This window comes from Mytilus galloprovincialis, chromosome 4, assembly GCF_965363235.1.
Source record: "Mytilus galloprovincialis chromosome 4, xbMytGall1.hap1.1, whole genome shotgun sequence".
Classification (NCBI taxonomy): Eukaryota; Metazoa; Mollusca; class Bivalvia; order Mytilida; family Mytilidae; genus Mytilus; species Mytilus galloprovincialis.
In genome coordinates, this window is record NC_134841.1 from 82,994,777 (window position 1) to 83,018,727 (window position 23,951).

At 33.1% G+C, this 23,951-nt stretch overlaps 1 protein-coding gene across 1 annotated transcript; it reads right to left on the reverse strand.

Annotated features, from left to right (window-relative positions):
- Positions 1 to 1,223: 1,223 nt before the first annotated feature.
- On the reverse strand, positions 1,224 to 16,948 carry LOC143073168 (uncharacterized). The gene is made up of 7 exons (XM_076248504.1): positions 16,471 to 16,948; positions 10,946 to 11,199; positions 10,478 to 10,624; positions 6,187 to 6,410; positions 5,608 to 5,898; positions 4,368 to 4,688; positions 1,224 to 3,502 (listed from the first exon to the last, which is right to left on the reverse strand). The coding sequence occupies exons 1-7, from the start codon at positions 16,805 to 16,807 to the stop codon at positions 3,226 to 3,228; spliced, it is 1,851 nt and encodes a 616-aa protein (XP_076104619.1). The 5' UTR covers positions 16,808 to 16,948; the 3' UTR covers positions 1,224 to 3,225.
- Between the last annotated feature and the right edge of the window lie 7,003 nt (positions 16,949 to 23,951).

A 23,951-nucleotide genomic window follows, 5' to 3' on the forward strand; every position in this document is an offset into this window, starting at 1 on the left:
CTGTATTTATTTCTTTGTGTGGATAAATATACTATATATATATATATGTACATTGTAATATCAAATGTATAGAAATAAGGACCTATGTTGCCGAGTATTCGAAGTAGTCTATCTACTGTATCACTAGTCTCTCCACACTGTGGCTGTAAGTTAGAACCTTTCACGCGGCAGTAGCGTCCAAGACTCCAATCTCAGTAGACTATTATTGTTAGTTTTTCTTCTGAAGGTCGGTGCTTCTCTCCGACAACTCTGGTTTCCTCCACAAATACAATTTGAACACCACTATATAGCCAATATTGCTGAAAGTAACGTAAAACACAAACAAACAACCAATCAATCAATTCAATAAAGATATCAGCTAACTATTATATGATTGGTGATTGTCATAAGCTTTAGGCTCAGTGGTAACAATTACATTTATGTTCAGCACTTGGAACCAATTAACAATATAAATACAATAAGTCGGTCACGTAATTGAGGTCGACCGGGTTAAAGGGCGGGAAATTTGGACAGCCACTTAAAAACAATGTTGTGATGGATCGGGCAACGTTTCCGCCAAGGACGAACTCCTCAAAAATTAATATATTTTTTTTATATTTTCGCGTACAGGGAGCATGACACTATCAAAACATGAGGCATCGGACAGAACGTGGCTGCGAATTTATACATTCATCACAAGTAAACGGACTTTGGCAAGATGTCCATTTATAGTCGGTTGGGAAAAGACTAAAAGTGCCCGTACATGTATTTCTGTATAATTCAGTCACCCTTATTTAGCATGGTGTTCACATTTAATATATATATAGATATTCTTTTTGAGTACCGAAGAAACGTCTGCTTTTAAATATGGAGTAGTAAGTATAAAATCATAACAGCTAAATATAATATAACTTCATTAATTAATAAAATTTCAACCTGAGTTAGTGACTGAAAGCCCAATGGTACATATTACTGGAAATTAGGAGATAACATATTGCACTTCCCGTCTTTTTTTAGACACTAAGTGTTTGTCAGACAAATTCCTCTCTTCATTCACGCTGTAAGCAATACTCAGTGGCGGATCCAGACATTTTAAAAAGGGGGGGGGGGGGTTCCAACTATATGCTCCCATTCAAATGCATTGATCGACCAAAAAAAAGGGGGGTCCAACCCCCGGACCCCCCTGGATCCGCCACTGATACTCTAGTTCAGGATTTATCAGATCGGCATCGTTATTACTGTAGTCAAATTAATGAATAATTTATTTTCAAGAAGCATATACATGATATGGCAAACGACAATATATACAATATATGACAAACAAAAGACAGCAGAGAACAGAAGTTAAAGAGTATACAATAATTTTATGCTAATATATGTGATCTAATTTTCCAAGCTGCATTTAAATAATTGCATAGTTTTACTGTCAGAGATTTAGAATAAATTATCTAGACTAACTCGTGCCGATTTGGCCAAGAACAGTAGAATAAATATAACATTCTATACGCACAGATCTATACGTTGGACATGATAAAACAAAATGATATTCGTCCTCCAAAACATTCATAATGCAACATATACAAATACTCTTTGAGTATTTAGATTACGACCAACTTCAACATTTAATCTAAGTGTGCCGCTACGCAATTTTGTTAATATAGATACATTACGATGAAAATCTAAGTATATTTCAAAACCAAATTGTAGTTTATATCGTTTATAAATACAAAGTTTGTTACATTCTTCTTAAGCTGAAGATTACACTGACATATTCAAACAGACTATTCTGACCGTTATGTTAATCAATATTAATTACAAAGGGAACGGTTTGATATGTCACCTGACTTTGAGTGTTACTTACCTTCACGCAAAAATGGACAGATTCATGCTGTGATGTTCACTTTGCAGATCGTCTATTTATTCAAGAAGTTACGGGTGCTATTTCATTACCATATCTTAGGCACTGATCTTAGGTCATAAAAATAAAAGTCAATCAACATCTAGGCCATATGGTATCATAAAGTTTTACCTTAAACTGTTAATCTCACCAGAGGCATATAATACAAGAGATGTATTATATGTCTCTAATCTCACCAGGCGACAGTTAGACACAATTAATATACCCTTAATAATCATAATCATGTTCTGACAGTTAGGTACCATTAAAATATATTTTCAAAATGCTAGCCTAGCCCCGATTGCATGCGATTGACAATTTTTGAAAAAAAGGGGATCTGGGTCGTTCAGCATTTTATTTTGACATATTGTGAAGCATACATAATATTGTATACAGAATATCTAATTAATTTCAATGAGATTTAATAAGATCTTAAACAGAATAAAAGATACTTTATATTTTTTGTTGTATCTTCAGAAAGTGAATTTTCACACATATATATAGTTTGACATTTGATTACATACTTTTAATGAACAGTTCTGTCGTATATTTATTTTTGTGTCAGAAAATTCACGTTAATAGGTAGAAAAATGATACTAAATATAAAAAATATTGGTATATTACAATTACTATAGAAAAAAGACCCCCCCCTAGACAAACTGAAAAACAACAATCATTGTCGTCTTGTCGAAAGCAAGGAGGTCTTTAAGATTTATGGGTGAAATTACTGCCTACTTGGATCTTTTGACATACATCCTTCTTTTTCACAAAATTTCGCGAAAGCGATACTTGGCGATCCTAGATTCCGTCGTCAGCATTTTGGTTCAGTCTGTGGTTAAAGTTTTGTTTTACATCAAAATCGTTGTCAAACATAATGGAATTTCAGGAAATTGGGACAGAAGCTTCTTTATCAAACATTTCGTTTTGGTTACTTGCAAGTCGTAATTTTCAAGTTTCCATCAAATTTCTTTCTCAATTTTCTCCCGTAATTTTCAACACGTCTCGAAATTTTTCACAATATTTTTTATTTTACTTTACTATAAATAAACACAAACAAACAAAAAACAGATGACACTCAACAATTTCACAGGAAGACGGGAAAGCGGCGGGCGTCCTAATAAATATGGAATATGGATGTATACCATATATGACTTTGCCCCGAGTTCATCCAAATCTCGCATATTCTCGCATGAATTTTAATTTAACGCTTGACCCACTCAAAATTCTAGGTCGCGAACAAGCTTTCCCTGCACTAGAGTATTGGCTGGTTATCTTTGGTTATCTCAACATGATCAAACTACTGTTAAGTACACAAACATTTGATTTCATTTTAAATTCAATTCTGAAATTCAAAACACCGAATATAGTCCGTTTAATTTAATTTTCTGTTCTGTTGTCGAGACCTCCTTGTCAAAGTCTGTAGTCTCGAGGGACAATAAAGCTATAAGACTATCGAGTTTAGTTAAGTCTGGTTTGTGGTCATCAAGTTTAAACTGGAGTGGACTATACCCCTTATCCTTGAGCGCTCTGACCATCTCCCCTTCACTATGTTGTGGTAAAAACGACACAAAGACAAGTCTAGCTGGGAATACCTCTTTGTAGTATTTGTCAAATAACTCTGCAAACCTGAAAATATAAAAATTATAAACTAGTAAAGTGAAATATTTCTGACTACAACTTTTGTAATTTTAAGCTATAGCAGAATTAAACACCTTAATTATTTGTTTCAACTTAATTATTGAGAATCTAGAGGCTATTGTCTGGGTTATTTGGTTATTACGTTTAAAACAACTTTTTCCGACGTAGTCGGTATAGTTTCGGTTTGTGCCCTTTGAACTTAAGGACGTTTAACTATGGCAACAGAATACGCATGCTCGAAAATCCTTTCTATTGGAGAAAATGCTGTCATGGTGGGTGATTTGGTTGTGTTTGAAAAAAAACGTCTCGTTAATTATATCGTGATGGAAAGCACGTGAAAAACTATAAATATTTGAACTAGATCTTACAAAGATTTATATTTTTATTAAAATATTTTTTTTCTGAGACTCCAATAGCTCTTTGCATCCGTGACAGCTGTTTATTCGGGACAATTATATAAATTTTAATGTAAACTTTGTTGTACGAACGTACATGACTTTTAGAACGCACCTACGTATGTGAGATTTCCGAGGGGTTTTGGTGAATGTAAACAGAAAGATACGAAGACCGAGAATACTGAACACAAACAGAGAAAACGTTATTTAAATGGTATCTTTGTGCTTCTGAAGGTTATCGAAATGATAGTTTTAAACATATACTAAAATTTAAATACGTCGGATATCTTTTTTAAAGATTAAAGATAGTTCTTGTTTTTAAATGAGGCTTTTGACGCTTGAAAGTACTCAAAATTTCAAACATATTTTATTGGTTTGATAATTGCATGACGTTGTTTCTTTAACACAGGGTGGTAGATTCTGAACTTTACACACTACAAATATTTTTAAGTTCTCACCAGAATTCCTCGCATTGTTCATTTTCTTTTTCATCTGTCACGATGATAAATGTTTTCACAATTTCCTTGTTCTTATAGAATGGATACAGACTAGCAGCTGGTGCTGTTGCATTATCAGCTTCGGTGGACAGTGCTAAATCTAAAACTTGTTCTACATTTTCGGGGAGATAAGGGGCATCTCTAGTTTGATCGTCGAAGAAAACCAATTTTGCAGAGGTAATTTTTGTTAAAATTCCAGCAATTATAACACTAGTTTTGATAGCAACTTCCATCGAACCTGAGGCATCACCAACTATAACAATCGGCTCTTCAAGTGGTAAACTGAAAAAAAAAAACAAAAACAAGATCGATTAAATGTGTTTATAAAAAAAAGTAAGAATCTAAACATTCAGTGGTTTTTACTTGTATGTATGGTTGATAATAGCAGGAAAATTGGAAGCAGCTCAACATAAATTATAAATAATTGATTCTTGGTACATTTTCGTATATCATGAAGCATGGATTCTTCCTTTGATCTATAGATGACCACGTTACATGGCTATTGGTAATAATGCTTTTTATCTGTAAATTTACTGCTGATAAAAAGATGGGAGAAAAACCAATTTGAAGCACCTGGGAAAAGGATATTATGTAAAAGGAAACAGTAAGGTGTCCTACCTTTGGGCAAAGATTGTATTAGCAAGATTATGCACAACTTGTTGTATTTATTCGTTGCAGTGCTCTTCTACTTCGTTATTGATTTTTGATTCTAGCGCCAAAGGTGAGTCTTATTTTGACAAAAACATGTGTCACAATTAGGCTTACTTAGTTATAAGGCTGGTATCTGTTGAGTTTTTGCAACCACTGGGTGACCCGTTCGATGCAACTGCTTGTAGACGTTTTGTTTCAGAATACACTTATAGCCGAGAACTTTTCTACCAGTCATTATATAAATAACTTTAGCCATATTTGGCACCTCTACAAATTTGTGATTGAGTTGGCCTCTCTTTTGTTTTGATACGAGCGTCAATGGCGAGTCTTGTGTGAAACGAAGCGCGAGTCTGCCATTCTAAATCATAATCCTGATATCTAAAAGGAGTTTCTTTTCATTTCAAATATATAGAAACTCTGATTTGATTTGTTCAAACATATCTTATTTATAAATCTCGCTTGCCCTGATACATGTACATTTTCAAGATTATCTTTATACTAAATATCCGTATCATTCCTGCCAATGATGTCATGTCCTATTGATACATACCTAATTTTGCTGATATTTTCATCAGCTTGCCCTATTAGATGATTTAAAAAAGGAGCTTTCGATTCATCAACTATTTTTTCCTGATTTTCTAGGTTTGGTCCATTTGGCTGTGCATCCCAATCCCATGTGTCATATATTTCCCCTGGGTTTGCTTTTATGCCCTCTCTGGCCATTTTTAGGATCAACAAACGTTCCATTAATTTGCCATTTGCCAATGTTACTTTTTCGCCTTCATTTAACCGTTCCATCAAAACTTTATCAAACGATGCACAGGTCAAATTTTCATAATACCTTCAAAATAAAGATTTAAACGTTAGGTCAAATTTTCCTTATATATATATACCTTTAACATAAACATTATTGCATTAATTTAATTAAGTAAATTTAGCCAATCAATCAATCTAAATTTGTTGCGTCTGAAGCGCTTTTCTGGATTCAACTTTATCATCAAGTAAGCTTATATCACAGAAGGGTGGTGTTTCTGGCAAAATTTGAGTACGAGTTCAGGATTTTGAAGAAAATATTAACAAATAGAGTTTCTAATTCCACAAATCCGCCTATTTATGTGTTCAATCTTACCATAATAATGTGTCAATTTTCTTCTCTTTCAAAGCTATAGCTCTCTTACTGTCATCTGTAAGGTGTTTGTCCAGACTTTTCACGTGACCATAAGGAACTGGATGTGATTGGACCAATTCATTAACATTATGTTCGTTTATATCTTTACAACTGTGTACAATCGAATCTTCTGGAGCTGTGTTTCCAAAACAAAATCCTAGGAACCATGGCAACGCTGGAAAGTCCTAAAAAAATTAATTTGATCGAAAATTAATTTAATAAATTTAAGCAGAAGTTTCCCTATTTAAACATGTTTAATTTGCATTGTATTTCAGATACCATTTTGAACATCATAGTTCCCAGTGACGCGAACTAACAAAACGTATTGAATGTATTGCTATCTGTGCTCAATAGGACAATACACGAACGACTCGTACAATCAATATCATCAAGACAAGGTCACCCACGTTGAAGGACATCGCGTTCCACTATAAGTATAACAACTCACATGAAACCGTGCTCTATAAAATAGCAATATCAAACAATGAGGGTAGTTCAATTAACAAGAGGCTCTCAAGAGCCTGAATCGCTCACCTGTATTTCAGAGGAAAAGATTTTTAAATGTTAGCAAACTTGATGAACAAATTGTGCAAAATTGTCTTTAAAGGGCAATAACTCCTTAAGGGGTCAATTGACAATTTTGGTCATATTAACTTTTTTGTAGATCTTACAGTGTTGAACATTATTGCTGCTTACAGTTTATATTTGTCTATAATAATGAGAAGGGGTTTAACTGTTATGCTGTTATGGGGCAATTTAATTCTTTGTTATCTGTTATTTTGAAAATATATTTGCTGTTAGCTGTTATTGTCTGATTCTTTGTTAGCTGTTATTGGGCTTTTAGTTTTTTTGTTATCTGTTATTGTGATAATGTATTTGCTGTTAACTGTTAATGAAAATTGGAATGTTAGCATTTTTTTTGACAGTCAATATTCGGTATAAATTGAAGATCATTGGCCATTGGGGTCTACCACTACTAATATGTTGTCCCGTATTCAGAGAAGGATTCCATTAACATATACCCATCACAGAAGTGAGGTCCAGGACAATTCAAGTATATCTTATGATTATCCGTTGTAATAAATTCCATTTTTTTTATGAATGTGTATTTAGAATTATCTTAATTTTTTGTATGAGAATAATGTTCCTTGTTTTCCGTACGAACATATTAAATTAAAACAATTCTTAATATGACAAAAAGGAAAACATATGGCCAGGAATATCTGACAAGGACCTCAATTAAGGACTAGGTCCTAACAACCACTTAACCTTTTATATAATATGGCACACAGACTCAGCTCTGTGATTTTTTTCAAAGCAGAACCAAATGCATTGTACAATGAAAGTTTCAACCATGAACTTGGGTCCGAAGCTGCACATAACTCATTACAAACAAAGATGTATTTCGTTTCAAGCCATTGTTTCCCTACTAAACTATGTATTCTACTTACTAGTACACTTGGTACAATCAAAAACCTCAGCTGATAAAAAATTATTCAAATAAGGCCTTTGAAAATAGTGGAATAAATTGCTTTTAGAGTGTTAAAATTCGTTCGAAGTACTTGATAAATTGCATGCTTATAATTGGTGCTTTTGATTTTTCTACCCTATATACCACTTTGCCTCATAGTTTTATTAAGAAAAATTCACACACCTCATTAAATGGTCATTTAGAAAAAGTCAGAATATTCAAACTCTTTTAGGTCACTTTTTTTATAAGCAACAAAGGGAGCTTCAGTCAATATATATAAACAATACACCAACGTTTTCCAAAACTGATCTCAATTCAAATTTCTAATGGAGTTTGCAACACTAACTACTCATTTAAATACATCATAAAATATTAAATTGTAAGATAAAGTGCTTGTTATCACTGAATGGTAAAGATTGTTTTAATTTATCAGTTGGTAGTAAAAGTGAATATACATTGTATATTGTACAAAACATTGATTTAAGTTGATTCAACTACTTTTCTGGACAAAGAAAGATAACTCCAATTGAAAATTTCTTGCTATTGCACAATATTGTGCAATTAGATATTTCTTGCTATTGGGCAATACTGTGCAATTGAAAATATTTGCTATTGCACAATACTGTGCAATTGAAGATTTCTTGCTATTGCACAATACTGTGCAATTGAAAATTTCTTGCTATTGCACAATACTATGCAATTGAAGATTTCTTGCTATTGCTGAATACTGTGCAATTGGAAATTTCTTGCTATTGCACAATACTTAATATAATAATTTTGGATCCTGATTTGAACCAACTTGAAAACTGGGCCCATAATCAAAAATCTAAGTACATGTTTAGATTCAGCATATCAAAAAAGCCCAAGCATTCATTTTTTGTTAAAATCAAACTAAGTTTAATTTTGGACCCTTTGGACTTTAATGTAGACCAATTTGAAAACGGGACCAAACATTAAGAATCTACATACACAGTTAGATTTGGCATATCAAAGAACCCCAATTATTCAATTTTTGATGAAATCAAACAAAGTTCAATTTTGGACCCTTTGGGCCCCTTATTCCTAAACTGTTGGGACCAAAATCAAACCCAACCTTCCTTTTATGGTCATAAACCTTGTGTTTAAATTTCATAGATTTCTATTTACTTATACTAAAGTTTTGGTGCGAAAACCAAGAATAATGCTCATTTGGGCCCCTTTTTGGCCCCTTATTCCTAAACTGTTGGGACCTCAACTCCCAAAATCAATCCCAACCTTCTTTTTGTGGTCATAAACCTTGTGTTTAAATTTCATTGATTTCTATTGACTTACACTAAAGTTATTGTGCGAAAACCAAGAATAATGCTTATTTGGGCTCTTTTTTGGCCCCTAATTCCTAAACTGTTAGAACCAAAACTCCCAAAATCAATCTCAACCTTCCTTTTGTGGTCATAAATCTTGTGTCAAAATTTCATAGAATTCTATTTACTTAAACTAAAGTTATAGTGCGAAACACAAGAAAAATGCTTATTTGGGCCCTTTTTGGCCCCTAATTCCTAAAATGTTGGGACCAAAACTCCCAAAATCAATCCCAACCTTCCTTTTGTGGTCATGAACCTTGTGTTAAAATTTCATAGATTTCTATTCACTTTTACTAAAGTTAGAGTGCGAAAACTAAAAGTATTCGGACGACGACAACGACGACGGCGACGGCGCAGACCAAGAAAAATGCTTATTTGGGCCCTTTTTGGTCCCTAATTCTTAAACTGTTGGACCCAAACCTCCCAAAATCAATCCCAACCTTCCTTTTGTGGTCATTAACCTTATGTTAAAATTTTATATATTTCTATTTACTTGAACTAAAGTTATAGTGCGAAAACCAATGTGTCTTCGGACGACGACGATGACGACCAATATACGACTGCAAAAATTTTTGAGGTCGTATAAAAACTGCAAAATATTGTTAAAACTACCAAATCGGTGGCAGCAACCCAACAAGGGGTTGTTCGATTAGTCTGAAAATTTCAGGGCTAATAGATCTTGACCAATTGAACAATTTAAGCCCAGTGTCAGATTTGCTCTAAAAGCTTTAGTTTTTGAGATATAAACCAAAAGCTGCATTTGACCCCTATGTTCTATTTTTTAGCCATGGCGGCCATGTTTGTCAATGGATCAGAACTTCGGATACAATTAAAAACTAGATACCCTAAGGAACATTTAGAAAGGGATTAATATAAGTTGCAAAACTTGTTTCTCAATCCACTATAAATAAATATGTTTAAACTAAACATTTAGTTAAAGTTTGAAGGTATTTGGCCCAGTAGTTTCAGAGGAGAAGATTTTTTAAATAGTTTACGACAACAGACGACGGACGACGACGGACGCCAAGTGATGGCATAATCTCACATGGGGTCCTGCGGGCACCGGTGAGCTAAAAAGGCAATAATTGCACTAGTCGGTCCATAAATACAGCATGAGAGCAAATGTTTAAACAGTGCAATCGGATAATTAAAGTCCCGAGCACAATATTTGATCGCAAAAACTCCGAACAACATTTCAACAAAACCAGACACGCCATCGACTTTGTAGACTACAGAGGCGGATTTAGGGGGGGCTGGGGACCCGGGCCCCCCCTTTTTGGGAAAAAATTTGGTTGCTTATATAGGGAATCACTGAAGCGCAACTTAGGTCAGTCAGTGGGCCCCCACTTATGAAAATTTCTGGATCCGCCACTGGACTATAAACACTGTGATACCATATGCTCTGGAAGGGTGGGCATTATTTAAGAATACATGTACTTACTTTTTCAGGATTGAAGTGGCAAATGTCCGCTAGCTTCTTCCAAGGGTCTACGGGGAAATGTAAAGCAAAAAACTCTAGTTCATCTTTTGTAAACGTCTTCACCCATTTACTCACCTGCTTTACAACGGCACCAGTTGCTGTTCCGATCTGAATAAAAAAAATAATACTAAAAATTTAAATATATTGACACTATAGTTTATTATATATATATGAAATGAAGTTAAACCTAACTAATACTCAGGTCAGTTATTTGCAACAATAACCTTTGTTTTTTAATTTATTTTTTACTGAAAGTTGTAGTGTTGATAAAGAACGAATAAAATTGAGAATGGAAATGGGGAATGTGTCAAAGAGACAACAACCCGATCATAGAAAAAACAACAGCAGAAGGTCACCAACAGGTCTTCAATATAGCGAGAAATTCCCGAAACATACAATGTATTAAAAACGCCATAAAAATACACTTACATTCGGTTTAAGAGCTAACAAATTGTCATGCGCTGATTTTAGTTTCCCGAGCTTCGCGGCTGACACTTTTGTTTTCCGACATTGTAGCCTTTTGATTTTTTTCTCAACAACACGTGCCGACCTTCCTGCATCCAAGATAGTTAATGCTTTCAAGACTTCTACAAATGTGTATTGACTGCGGACGGAAATCAATGCACCGGCCAGCTCCTGGTCCTTTCTTGCCCAGCTTGCTGCTAACGCACGTACTCGTGCATCTGTAAATAAATTAACATAGGTCTTTACTATAAGATGTTATAAAAAATCCACGTGTATGTGTTGTAAGTCTGCGGCAAGGTTGTAACTATATATATTTAAGTTACTTACTATACAAAGCAGACAGGAAATGGCGGGAGTTATATTGCACCTACGGTTAATTTATCTGTAAAACGAAACAATCTCAACTAATGAAGGGTGATACTAAGAATGAAAAATAAATTGCAAATGCTTTTTTTTTTTGTTTTAATCATGTACCATTTTATCAATATTGACCTGCTTGTCATACTGCTAATAATAATAATATAGGGTTATTGCATGAATATTGGGGAATATTGACCCGAGTAGAATTTTATATTGCACGAGCTTGCGAGTGCAATATATGTTCTACGAGGGACAATATTACCAGCTTGAATGTTGTGTCCATACTTGCCCCAACCGTTCAGGGTTCAATCTCTGCGGTCGTATAAAGCTGCGCCCTGCGGAGCATCTGGTTACCTTCAAATATTATATTGCTATACAATATCAAGTAATAATGGCCAAGTAATAATGGCCTCGGATGCCTGTAATGGCCCTCGGCGTTGCCTTGGGCCATTACAGACTTCCTCGACCATTATTACAGACCTTGGACATATACCAGGGCCATTATAAAAACACCCATTCATTAATACTATAATATTCATGCAATAACCCTTTTTTTGTATAGCAATATAATATTTGAAGGTAACCAGATGCTCCGCAGGGCGCAGCTTTATACGACCGCAGAGATTGAACCCTGAACGGTTGGGGCAAGTATGGACACAACATTCAAGCTGGATTCAGATCTAAATTTGGATTGTGATTAAATAGTTGACACAGTATAGGTTTCTGACACAGAATGAATGTGGTCTAATGAACTTAAAATATCTTTTTTGCCTGTGAGCAATTCACTATGCTGTTGAAAAAATGTTTGAAGAAATTTTCTTTTTATTTATGAAATCTGAAATAAGAAAAATTTAACCCCCCCACCATTTTTTTTTCACATCCCCCTTTCCCTTTTTCTAAAACTGATCTCAATTCAAATTTCTAATGGAGTTTGCAACAATAACTACTCATTTAAATACATCATAAAATATTAAAATGTAAAATTAAGTGCTTGTTATCACTGAATGGTAAAGATTGTTTTAATTTATCAGTTGGTAGTAAAAGTGAATATACATTGTATATTGTATAAAACAATGATTTAAGTTGATTCAACTACTATTCTGGACAAAGAAAGATAACTCCAATTGAAAATTTCTTGCTATTGCACAATATTGTGCAATTAGATATTTCATGCTATTGCGCAATACAGTGCAATTGAAAATATTTGCTATTGCACAATACTGTGCAATTGAAGATTTCTTGCTATTGCGCAATAGTGGCAATTGAAAATTTCTTGCTATTGCACAATACTGTGCAATTGAAGATTTCTTGCTATTGCTGAATACTGTGCAATTGAAAATTTCTTGCTATTCCACAATACTTTATATAATAATTTTGGATCCTGATTTGAACCAACTTGAAAACTGGGCCCATTATCAAAAATCTGAAGTACATGTTTAGATTCAGCATATCAAAAAAACCCAAGAATTCAATTTTTGTTAAAATCAAACTTAGTTTAATATTGAACCCTTTGGACTTTAATGTAGACCAATTTGAAAACGGGACCAATAAAGGGCTGCGCTTTAGCGCATTATACGCCCGTTGCTCTTTTAACTTGTCTTTTATGCTTTAAATGAATTTATATGATCAACTAGAAATATATATACAAATCAAAAGGGATGTTACATTAATATATTCACCAAAGCTTCATAAAATCCCCCTTTTTTAAGTATAAAAATTCATTCCTTAAGAAAACGTAAAATCTAAAATTTATAAAAATGGAAAGGCAGCTTATGTCAATAGATATAAACAATTTATCAAAGTTGCATAAAATTTTGTGAAAGTGTTAGTTATTGTCCCAAAATTGGAAAATCCCCCCTTTTTTAAGCATAAAAATTCATAACACGGAAATGTAAAATCTGAAATTTATAAAAATTGAAAGGGAGCTTACATCAATAGATATAAACAATTCACCAAAGTTTCATGGACATTGGTGAAAGCCTTTTTGAGTTATTGTCCGAAGTGTTGAAAATCCCCCTTTTTTTATGAATAAAGCCCCATAAATCCAAAACTTAAAATCTGAAATTTATAAAAATTGAAAGGGAGCTTACATCAATAGATATAAACAATTCACCAAAGTTTCATGGACATTGGTGAAAGCCTTTTTGAGTTATTGTCCGAAGTGTTGAAAATCCCCCTTTTTATGAATAAAGCCCCATAAATGCAAAACTTAAAATCTGAAATTTATAAAGATTGAAAGGGAGCTTACATCAATAGATATAAACAATTCACCAAAGTTTCATGGACATTGGTGAAAGCCTTTTTGAGTTATTGTCCGAAGTGTTGAATATCCCCCTTTTTTATGAATAAAGCCCCATAAATGCAAAACTTAAAATCTGAAATTTATAAAAATTGAAAGGGAGCTTACATCAATAGATATAAACAATTCACCAAAGTTTCATGGACATTGGTGAAAGCCTTTTTGATTTATTGTCCGAAGTGTTGAAAATCCCCCCTTTTTTATGAATAAAGCCCCATAAATCCAAAACTTAAAATCTGAAATTAAAAAAAAAACGAAAGGGAGCTTACGTCAATAGATATAAACAATTTACTTAAGTTTCATGGAAATTGGTGAAAGTGTTTTTGAGTTATTGTCCGAAGTGTGGACGACGGACGGACGGACGGACGGACAAAGGTATACCATAATACGTCCCGTCTAAAAGACGACGGGCGTATAAAAATTAAGAATCTACATACACAGTTAGATTCGGCATATAAAAGAACCCCTTTTTTTGCCCCTAATTCCTAAAATGTTGGGACCAAAACTCCCAAAATCAATCCCAACCTTCCTTTTGTGGTCATAAACCTTGTGTTAAAATTTCATAGATTTCTATTCACTTTTACTAAAGTTAGAGTGCGAAAACTAAAAGTCATGATTCGGACGACGACGACGATGACGACGACGACGCAGACGACGACGCCAACATCATACCAATATACGACCAAAAAATTTTCAATTTTTGCGGTCGTATAAAAATTGGTATAAACTAATATTTTGTCATTGATTACGTAATGAATTTATGAAGATTTAATGCACTAGTGGAATATTATAGGGTTATTGCATGAATATTCCCCAATATTCATGCAATAACCCTTTTATTGTATAGTAATATAAGATGTGAAAGTAAAAATTGGTTTAAACTAAGATTTTGTTGTTGATGACGTCATAAATTTTTGAAGATTTATTGCACTAGTGCAATATTCGAATTTATTGCACGCTAACTTTTGGTTACTTTCTGTGGGAAATATTATATTGCTATGCAATAATAGAATTTATTGCACACTTACTTTTAGTTACTTTCTGTGGGAAATATTATATTGCTATGCAATAATAATAATAATAATAATTAAAAACCAATTGTTCAGAGAACAATTGAAGGTCTTTCCATCAAAACAATGTATTTTGATATGAAAAGTTGTGAAACTAAGTTTAAAATGTCATTTCAATCGTCAAATGATAGCTCCTAGTAAGCTGATTCCAAAAATATATTGTTTCCATACATTTTTTTTAAATAAGGGAGATAATTTGTTACTTCCGGTTTGAAAAATGTTACTTCCGATTATATTAGAATATTTACTTGACACTGATTCCAAAAATATCTGGTTCTATATACTTTTATATTAAAAAGTACAAAAAAATAGCTATTTCCGGTTTACAAAAGGTCACTTCCGGTTGTTTTTTACAAGGTTAAATGGTTTGATATCTTTTTCTAAAAGTTGTATATCTTTATCATGTATACATATAGAATAAAAGCAAAGGTCAAAATCTAGAACGTCAAATTAAGCTATGACCTTGAGATCAGTTTCAAGGTCATAAACCAAGGACCTCAAATCAAAAGACCATAGGTCTTTATTATATTTAGTTAATGAGTTATATCACCAAACGCGTATTTTTAAATACAAGAGGGGAGAAAACTCCCTTTTACATTCAACGTACGCTTGCAATCAAAATTTACATCTTAAGACATGTCGCAACTAACAATTTAGTAAAAATAATTTGTTGATATCTTATACAGTCTTTGGATATAAGTGAAAATAAGCCAAATTCAAATAATAGAATATGACCTTGACCTTTGACCTTGACCTAATTTTCATTTTTTGGGACCAAGGACCTCAAATCAAAAGATCCTAGGTCTCTATCACTTATGATTTATAAGATAGAAATTCATATCACTTATATCAGATGCATAAGGGGAAATAACTCTCATATGGAGCGGTCATATCGCTTCGGTCAAAATAGGACAAATCATGCGAAGGATATAACGAGCAATTTTGTAAAATAAATTTGTCATAATCTTTTACGGTTGCGAAGGAGATGCGCTAACAAGGAAAACAGTGTTTGGGGAGATAACTCCTACAAAGAAAAGTATTCGTTTACAGAAAAGTGGAAAGACCTAATAATATTTTATTCAATATAAAAATATCAAGCATATTTATAATTACAATACACAATATATACGATATATAAAGACAATACTAACACATATATGGTAAAATATATTGGCATTATTATGAGTGCAGTATGAACAAATTTGCTGATATTTTATCAGGGATAACCCATGAAAGGTCTAAAGCTTGTTTCCAATTGCGTCCCTTCATGCTCATGTTTCAGAAATCCCCCCACCGGTGTCATTTATAGCATATCATTATTCTACTGGCCAGTGACGGCTCACGAACTTTTTGTAACGGGGGAGAGGGCTCCAGTCACACTTAAGTGATTCCATATATCAACTTAATTTTTCCCACGAAAGGGGGGCCGGGCACTCACTGGATCCGCCTATGCTAGCAATAAATATTGTTTTAATATGATTTAAGTAAAGGTAGGTACATTGTTCTTTGGGAGAATTAAGGGGACAAACCTTTTTCATACCACTTGCTACTTTTTCGGATACTTGCGAGTGTTTTCAGAATCAATTTTTCGGAAAGCGTACTCTAGAATTTCATCCAAAAAATTCAAGTAAACTGAGAATTTAAGAATGAGTTTGATATATAAAAATCAAAAGTTGGTCAGGTACAAGTCATTATTAAACATGTTTAATGTCTTCATAAAAATATTAATGAGAAATAATTAAAAATATAATTTTACTTACTTTGTACAACATCTACACCACTGTTCATCATTGTAGATATAGCAGCAGCATATTTATCTCTATTTTCCTCTTGTCCTTGATAGTGCTGCTCAAAAGATACTTTCCCCATAAAAAACGACTTCACATTATCCATCGAAGGTTCTGTCACTTCTGTCGTAGCGACAGGTAATGGGGATCGCGACCTATCGCGATTATGTGATCTTGAAGCTCGGCGACCAAATCCTCCACGACCCCGTCTACCTCCTCGGCCACGATTTGACCCTCCTCTACCACGACCTCTTCCTCCTCTGCCTCGATTTGACCCTCCTCTACCACGACCTCTTCCTCTTACAGACATTTTAAATAAAATTTGTACGAAAACTTTTATATAAGATAACTAACAAAATAAGATCCAAATAGCTTTAATTTCTTGTGTTCATTCTCGTTTTAAATGTGTTTGAAGTTTAACACACATTCTTTATAAGATTAGTGACGAAGGCGTGTACTTTCGGTTTAGGGGATTGCACAACAAAATGAAACTCGGATGGTAGTTAAAGAAACATTTGGATAGTTACGACCGAAAGTAATCCTCAAATATATATGTAATGAAAAAGACAAAACATAAATATCTGCTCACCACAATCGGACCAATACTTATATATTATTAGTATTAAATTCAGTTCTGAAATATAAGGAGTTAAAGGGCAATTTGTGAAATACAAATCGGCGCAGTAATATGTTATGTTATATATTCTATAAATAATCAATGGATTTTCTTGTTTATTAATGATTGCAATATTTTGCATCATTCAGCTTTTCTATTTTTATCTCTTATCCAGAAGATCGAATGGATTACGGGGTTATCTTGGGACATGTATATATGAAACCTTTGTTTTAAGAGGAATGGATTGTATTCCTTTTTCTCTATAATCTCTAAGTGTGCATTCCCTAGTAATTGAAAGAGGGCGTTATACCAACATTGAAAGAAGTAAACGCATTTTGCTTATCCTGTAACAGACAAGAAATTGAGGATGAATACCATTTCTTCTCAATCTGTCCATGCTATAAATCATTAAGGGATACCTATATACAAAATATTAATAAAAATCTTAATTTCAATTTTATTAAATTGCAGTCCACTATAACACTAAATCATTTGACTGTACTTTTAAATAGCAGTCTACCAGTCATAAAAAAAAATCACCATAAATTATATTAATGATTGTCTTTTATTAAGAACATCTGTATAACTTTTTTTAATATGCAACCTAATTTTTGTTTGTGTTCTTTTTTTAATTGTTCATGAACATTAACAATGTGTTAACTGTTGATATTTATAGCCTTTTATCTCATATTTCATCGTTGGAGTGCACCCCCCCCCCCTTTTCACGTGGAACAAACATATTTTTCTACTTTAATCATACATGAACCCCATTTTTTTTTTTTTTTTTTTTGGAAAATCAATGCTTCAGTCAGGAATCTGAATCTGGTGTTCAGAGGTTGTCGTTTGCTGATGTGGTTCATAAGTATTTCTCTTTTTATATATATATACATTGTATATATATGTAGGACTCAAATCTATGGAGGGTTCCAAATCTATGGCAGATTCCTAATCTATGGCAAATATGACGTTACAAACGTCAAATCTATGGTAGATTTTTGTTTTCTCCTAATCTATGGCAGATTTATGAATTACGTAATTTTCCAGGAAAAAGAGTAAAATATAACGTCACAATAAAATAACGCCATATATAAGTCGTCGCCGACTTCAGAAACTTTCCTGAAGTCCTGTGTTTAAAAATTTCCATCTAGAACAATTTGCCGATAATTTAAAGAAAGATGTGATCTTTTATCTATAGAATGGATAATAATTATTTGATATACCATCCGAATCCCGCGATGAAGAAAGGCACAGCTTTTTTAGTAGTGGATATTTGGGGAATGGATTTATAGTAAATATTTTAGCGTCTACGGCTAGCAAATTATTTTTAAATGTGAGAAAATGAAATTACAGGATACCACCAAGTTAACTCAAATCGTCACCAGTTAAAAACGATTGATTAACGTTAAATTAAATATTATGTGAAAAGTCAAACTATTTAATTCTTTTTTATATAAAAACTGCTTTCTTGTTTGTTAATGTCTCTTGTGTGCTCTTGTTTGTTTGTCCTTTTCATTTTTAGCCATGGCGTTGTCAGTTTGTTTTAGATTTATGAGTTTGACTGTACCTTTGGTATCTTTCGTCCCTCTTTTAATGGACTTCTTTTCTAGTTGTTTTAATAAATGGACTAAACTGGTACAATGCACAGATTAAGAAATGCTTATTTTCCCAGGAAAGATCATTTTAATCCTAATTTCGATATTATGGTATATCACTTTTACACTTTTTTATGTTTGACATCACGATTTGGTTGACCATAATGGAATTTTTATTTCACAAATGATTTAGACATGCTCCGGTTGTTGTACATGTCAATTTATTTAAGACAAGTTAGTGATCGTATATTCACTGCCTTGTTCTACATTTGCACAAAATCTGCCATAGATTTGGAAACAACAAAAATCCGCCATAGATTAGGAAATTACAAAACTTGCCATAGATTAGGATTGTAAAAAATCTCCCATAGATTTGGGTGGCATAACGTCACATTTACCATAGATTAGGAATCTGCCATAGATTTGGAACCAACCATAGATTTGAGTCCTACATATATATATATATATATATATATATATATATATATATATATATATATATATATATATATATATATATATAGGTCAGACCGTTGGTTCTCCTGGTAAAATTGGACTTAGACATGGGAAAATGGTAAAATTGGACTCAGAAATGGAAAAATATTAAATACTAAACTCGTTCAAAGGGTATGATCTCACGTCTCAACCTTCAAAATCGGTTATCTAAAAATACTACCATCGCTAACATTTTTAACAATAAAAATCGTGGTTACGGTCCTTCTATCGGTAAGTGTCGTGCCGAAAAATGACTTACATGTCCCCATCTTTCCACCAACAATACGGTAAGGTCCAAGTTTAATGGTCGCACATTTTCTTTAAATTTTGAAACGGATATAACTTGAAAAACAAACAGTATTATTTATTTACTCACATGAAACAAACCGGGATGTGGTATTCAGTACGTAAGTGAAACTGGACGATATTTATCTAAACGCACTCAAGAACATCTGTATCGTTTTAAAAGACCCATTAAATTCAAAAGTATCATTTATCAACACCTTAAGAAGCACAATCATCCTATTAAATATTTAGCAGTTCAACCTTTAGAAGTAGTAAACAAGCAACCTGGTGAATCTCATTCAAAATTTGTACGATCACGGAAAATAATTGAATTTAATTGGATTAAAAAATTACAGACAGTCTACCCTCTCGGTCTTAATGATAATATCATGGGAATTGGTAATATATCAAGAACCGATTCCGTTAAAGTTTTGGATATAGTTTCTAAACCTGTTCGTAAAAACCGTTCTCACGGTCGTAGAAAAAATCGCAATCATACCAATATTTCGGACCAATCATACCAATATTCAATATCAATTTCAAAAAACAACGGCAGACATTATATGTTAACAAAGCTCTGTTCATTACCGGTTAATAGGTTAATAGACTAAATAAAATTTTGGAGGATTGCAACAAAATTTCATATAGCAGTATGAAATAGTTCAAATTATTATGGCATATTGTTATTCTGAACTATTTCCCAAAATTGATCGCCCTGAAGACGATGAAGGACGCCTCCGGGTGTGGGAATTTCTCGCTACATTGAAGACCTGTTGGTGACCTTCTGCTGTTGTTTTTCTATGGTCGGGTTGTTGTCTCTTTGACACATTCCCCATTTGAATTTTCCATTCTCAATTGTATTACAATAGCCATTTTTTTTTATTCTTTATAGCTTACTGTTCAGTGTGAGTCAACCCTCCGTGATGAAGACCGTACCTTGACCTATATATATTTTTTACACATTGCAATACATTGAGAGTTGTCTCATTGTCACTCATATACCACATCTAATTTCTAGTCATCTGGTTAATAAGTTTCCTAATAATACATGTAATACTTGCACTATTTTCAGTTAGAGAAAAAACATAGTTTTCTTGATAAATTTAAAATAACTTCAAATTAAAGCACATGAGCCTGGTAATTATTTATACAATTCCAACTTTTTTCAATTGATTGTTTCAGCCCACTTTTCCTATTATAAATATTTTCCAGTAACTGGTTTGGAAATTTTTCTCTTAAACCAATGACCATTATGGATTCCAAAATTGAAATAAACAATTTGTTGTATAAATTGCAGTTGATATAACCGTAACTACTAGTAGTCTAATTTTGGTGCTTTGAGTTTATTGTTTTAATGGGCTATTGGTACTTTACGGAACGGAACGGAACGGAACGGAACGGAAAAGAATTTCATTTAAGGTATCCAAAGGGGGCATTTATCAAAATTTCGAAAAATCTTTAAAACAAAACAAACTTTAAAATTTCTGTGTTTTACGGTTTTCCATATACAAATAACACAAATGTATACTAAATCTCATCTTCACAGGTGAAATGTGTAATAATGTATAACATCGGGAAATACTCTGTAGATGAATATGTCGGATTGTCCTGATAAATTATCATGAAATTAACGCATTTGCAAGTCATGCATTATGATATCTAGACTGACCTCACGTCGTCCTTGATTAGAGACAGTGATCAAGTTGAATCTGATTTAAACTTATTAATTTATTTTTCCGTTCCGTTCCGTTCCGCAAAGTACCAATTGCTCTGAGGAATTGGTATTTAACGGAAAAAACGGAAACAGACATCTTTAATGTAATTAAAGCTGTATGATAACAAAAATTGTCTGACACCTCTTTTTGCATGAGTGGTATGTGTTTTAGATAGCATTTTCGACTTGATCAATAATACAAAATTTAACACAAAGGCAGGTTACACAAAAAGTCTTTCGCCTTCCATCGGTAATTATATTTTAAAAAAAGAGGCCTTCAACAGCCCGTTCCGACGATGATTAGAGACAGTGATCAAGTTGAATCTTTATTAAATCTTTTAATTTATTTTTCCGTTCCGTTCCGTTCCGCAAAGTACCAATTGCTCTGAGGAATTGGTATTTAACGGAAAAAACGGAAACAGACATCTTTAATGTAATAAAAGCAGTATGATAACAAAAATTGTCTGACACTCTTTTTGCATGAGTGGTATGTGTTTTAGATAGCATTTTCGACTTGATCAATAATAAAAAATTTAACACAGAGGCAGGTTACACAAAAAGTCTTTCTCCTTCCATCGGTAATTATATTTTAAAAAAGAGGCCTTCAACAGCCCGTTCCGACGATGATTAGAGACAGTGATCAAGTTGAATCTTTATTAAATCTTTTAATTTATTTTTCCGTTCCGTTCCGTTCCGCAAAGTACCAATTGCTCTGAGGAATTGGTATTTAACGGAAAAAACGGAAACAGACATCTTTAATGTAATAAAAGCAGTATGATAACAAAAATTGTCTGACACTCTTTTTGCATGAGTGGTATGTGTTTTAGATAGCATTTTCGACTTGATCAATAATAAAAAATTTAACACAGAGGCAGGTTACACAAAAAGTCTTTCTCCTTCCATCGGTAATTATATTTTAAAAAAGAGGACTTCAACAGCCTGTTCCGACGATGATTAGAGACAGTGATCAAATTGAATCTGATTTAAACTTTTTAATTTATTTTTCCGTTCCGTTCCGTTCCGCAAAGTACCAATTGCTCTGAGGAATTGGTATTTAACGGAAAAAACGGAAACAGACATCTTTAATGTAATTAAAGCAGTATGATAACAAAAATTGTCTGACACCTCTTTTTGCATGAGTGGTATGTGTTTTAGATAGCATTTTCGACTTGATCAATAATACAAAATTTAACACAAAGGCAGGTTACACAAAAAGTCTTTCTCCTTCCATCGGTAATTATATTTTAATAAACAGCTGCGCCATGAGCGCATGATACGCCCGACGTCTTGTGTGGAAGTTTAATGCAATAATCATAAATAGTTTCTGAGAAAGTTTTAAGCAATAACCATATATTGTTTTTGAGACACGGCGGGACATGTGAAACCCCCAACCCTGTATTTTTTTTTACAAAAAACTAAATATCACTACAATAAAATTTTGAATCAAAACCAAAAAGTATACAGATCTTTAGATTAATATAACAAAGAAGTGTGTAAAGTTTTAAGCAATAATAATAAATTATTTTTGAGATACAGCGCGACACGTAAAAAAACCCTCCCCTGTTTAACAAAATACTCAATAACTCCAAAATAAAGTTTTGAATCATCAACAAAAAGTATGCAGATCTTTAGATTAATATAACAAAGAAGTGTGTAAAGTTTTAAGCAATAATCATAAATTGTTTTTGAGATATGGCACAACATGTAAAAAAAAACCCTCCCCCTTTTTTTACAAAATACTCAATAACTCAAAAATGAAATTTTGAATCATCACCAAAAAGTATACAGATCTTTAGATTAATATAACAAAGACATGTGTAAAGTTTTAAGACATAATCATAAATCGTTTATGAGATATGGTGCGACATGTAAAAAAAACCTCCCCCTTTTTTACAAAATACTTATAACTCAAAAATAAAATTTTAAATCATCACCAAAAAGTATACAGATATTAAGATTAATATAACTAAGAAGTGTTTAAAGTTTTAAGCCATAATCAAGAATCGTTTTTGAGATACGGTGCGACATGTGAAAAAAACACACCCCTGTTTTAGTTACAAAGTGTCGTAACTTAAAAAGTTTTAATCTTATTTTTACCAAAAAGTATACAGATCATTTGACCATCATAAGAAACATGTTAAGTTTCATGAAATTTGGATAAGTCGTTCTCAAGTTACGGTGCGACATGTTTACGCCGGACAGACAGACGGACGGACGGACACAGGACATTTGTATACCATAATACGTCCCGTCAAAATTTTGACGGGCGTATAAAAAAGAGGCCTTCAACAGCCCGTTCCGACGATGATTAGAGACAGTGATCAAGTTGAATCTGATTTAAACTTTTTAATTTATTTTTCCGTTCCGTTCCGTTCCGCAAAGTACCAATTGCTCTGAGGAATTGGTATTTAACGGAATCAACGGAAACAGACATCTATAATGTAATAAAAGCAGTATGATAAAAACAAGTCAGACCCTTCTTTTTTGAATGAGTGGTAAGTGTTTTAGATAGCATTTCGACTGGATCAATATTTAAATAAACAGCTGCGCCATGAGCGCATGATACGCCCGTCGTCTTGTGAAAAAACATTTTAATGTAAGTGCGGTTCTACCCACACATCAACCTATCTTAGAATGAAAATGACCTTTATTTTACACATGAGGAATGTCAGGGAATGAAACTGTACGTGTATTGATTGGCCGCTCAAGTCCTCTTGATTTATAACGGATTAAGAAACAAATTGAAAACATG

Coding starts and splice junctions, on each gene's coding strand:
- LOC143073168 (XM_076248504.1), bottom strand. CDS start 16,807: ATGTCTGTAAGAGGAAGAGGTCGTGGTAGAGGAGGGTCAAATCGAGGC. Junction 10,625..10,945: donor TGTTAGCTCTTAAACCGAAT/GTAAGTGTATTT, acceptor TTTTTTATTCAG/ATCGGAACAGCAACTGGTGC. Junction 6,411..10,477: donor GCCACTTCAATCCTGAAAAA/GTAAGTACATGT, acceptor TAATTTTTTTAG/GACTTTCCAGCGTTGCCATG.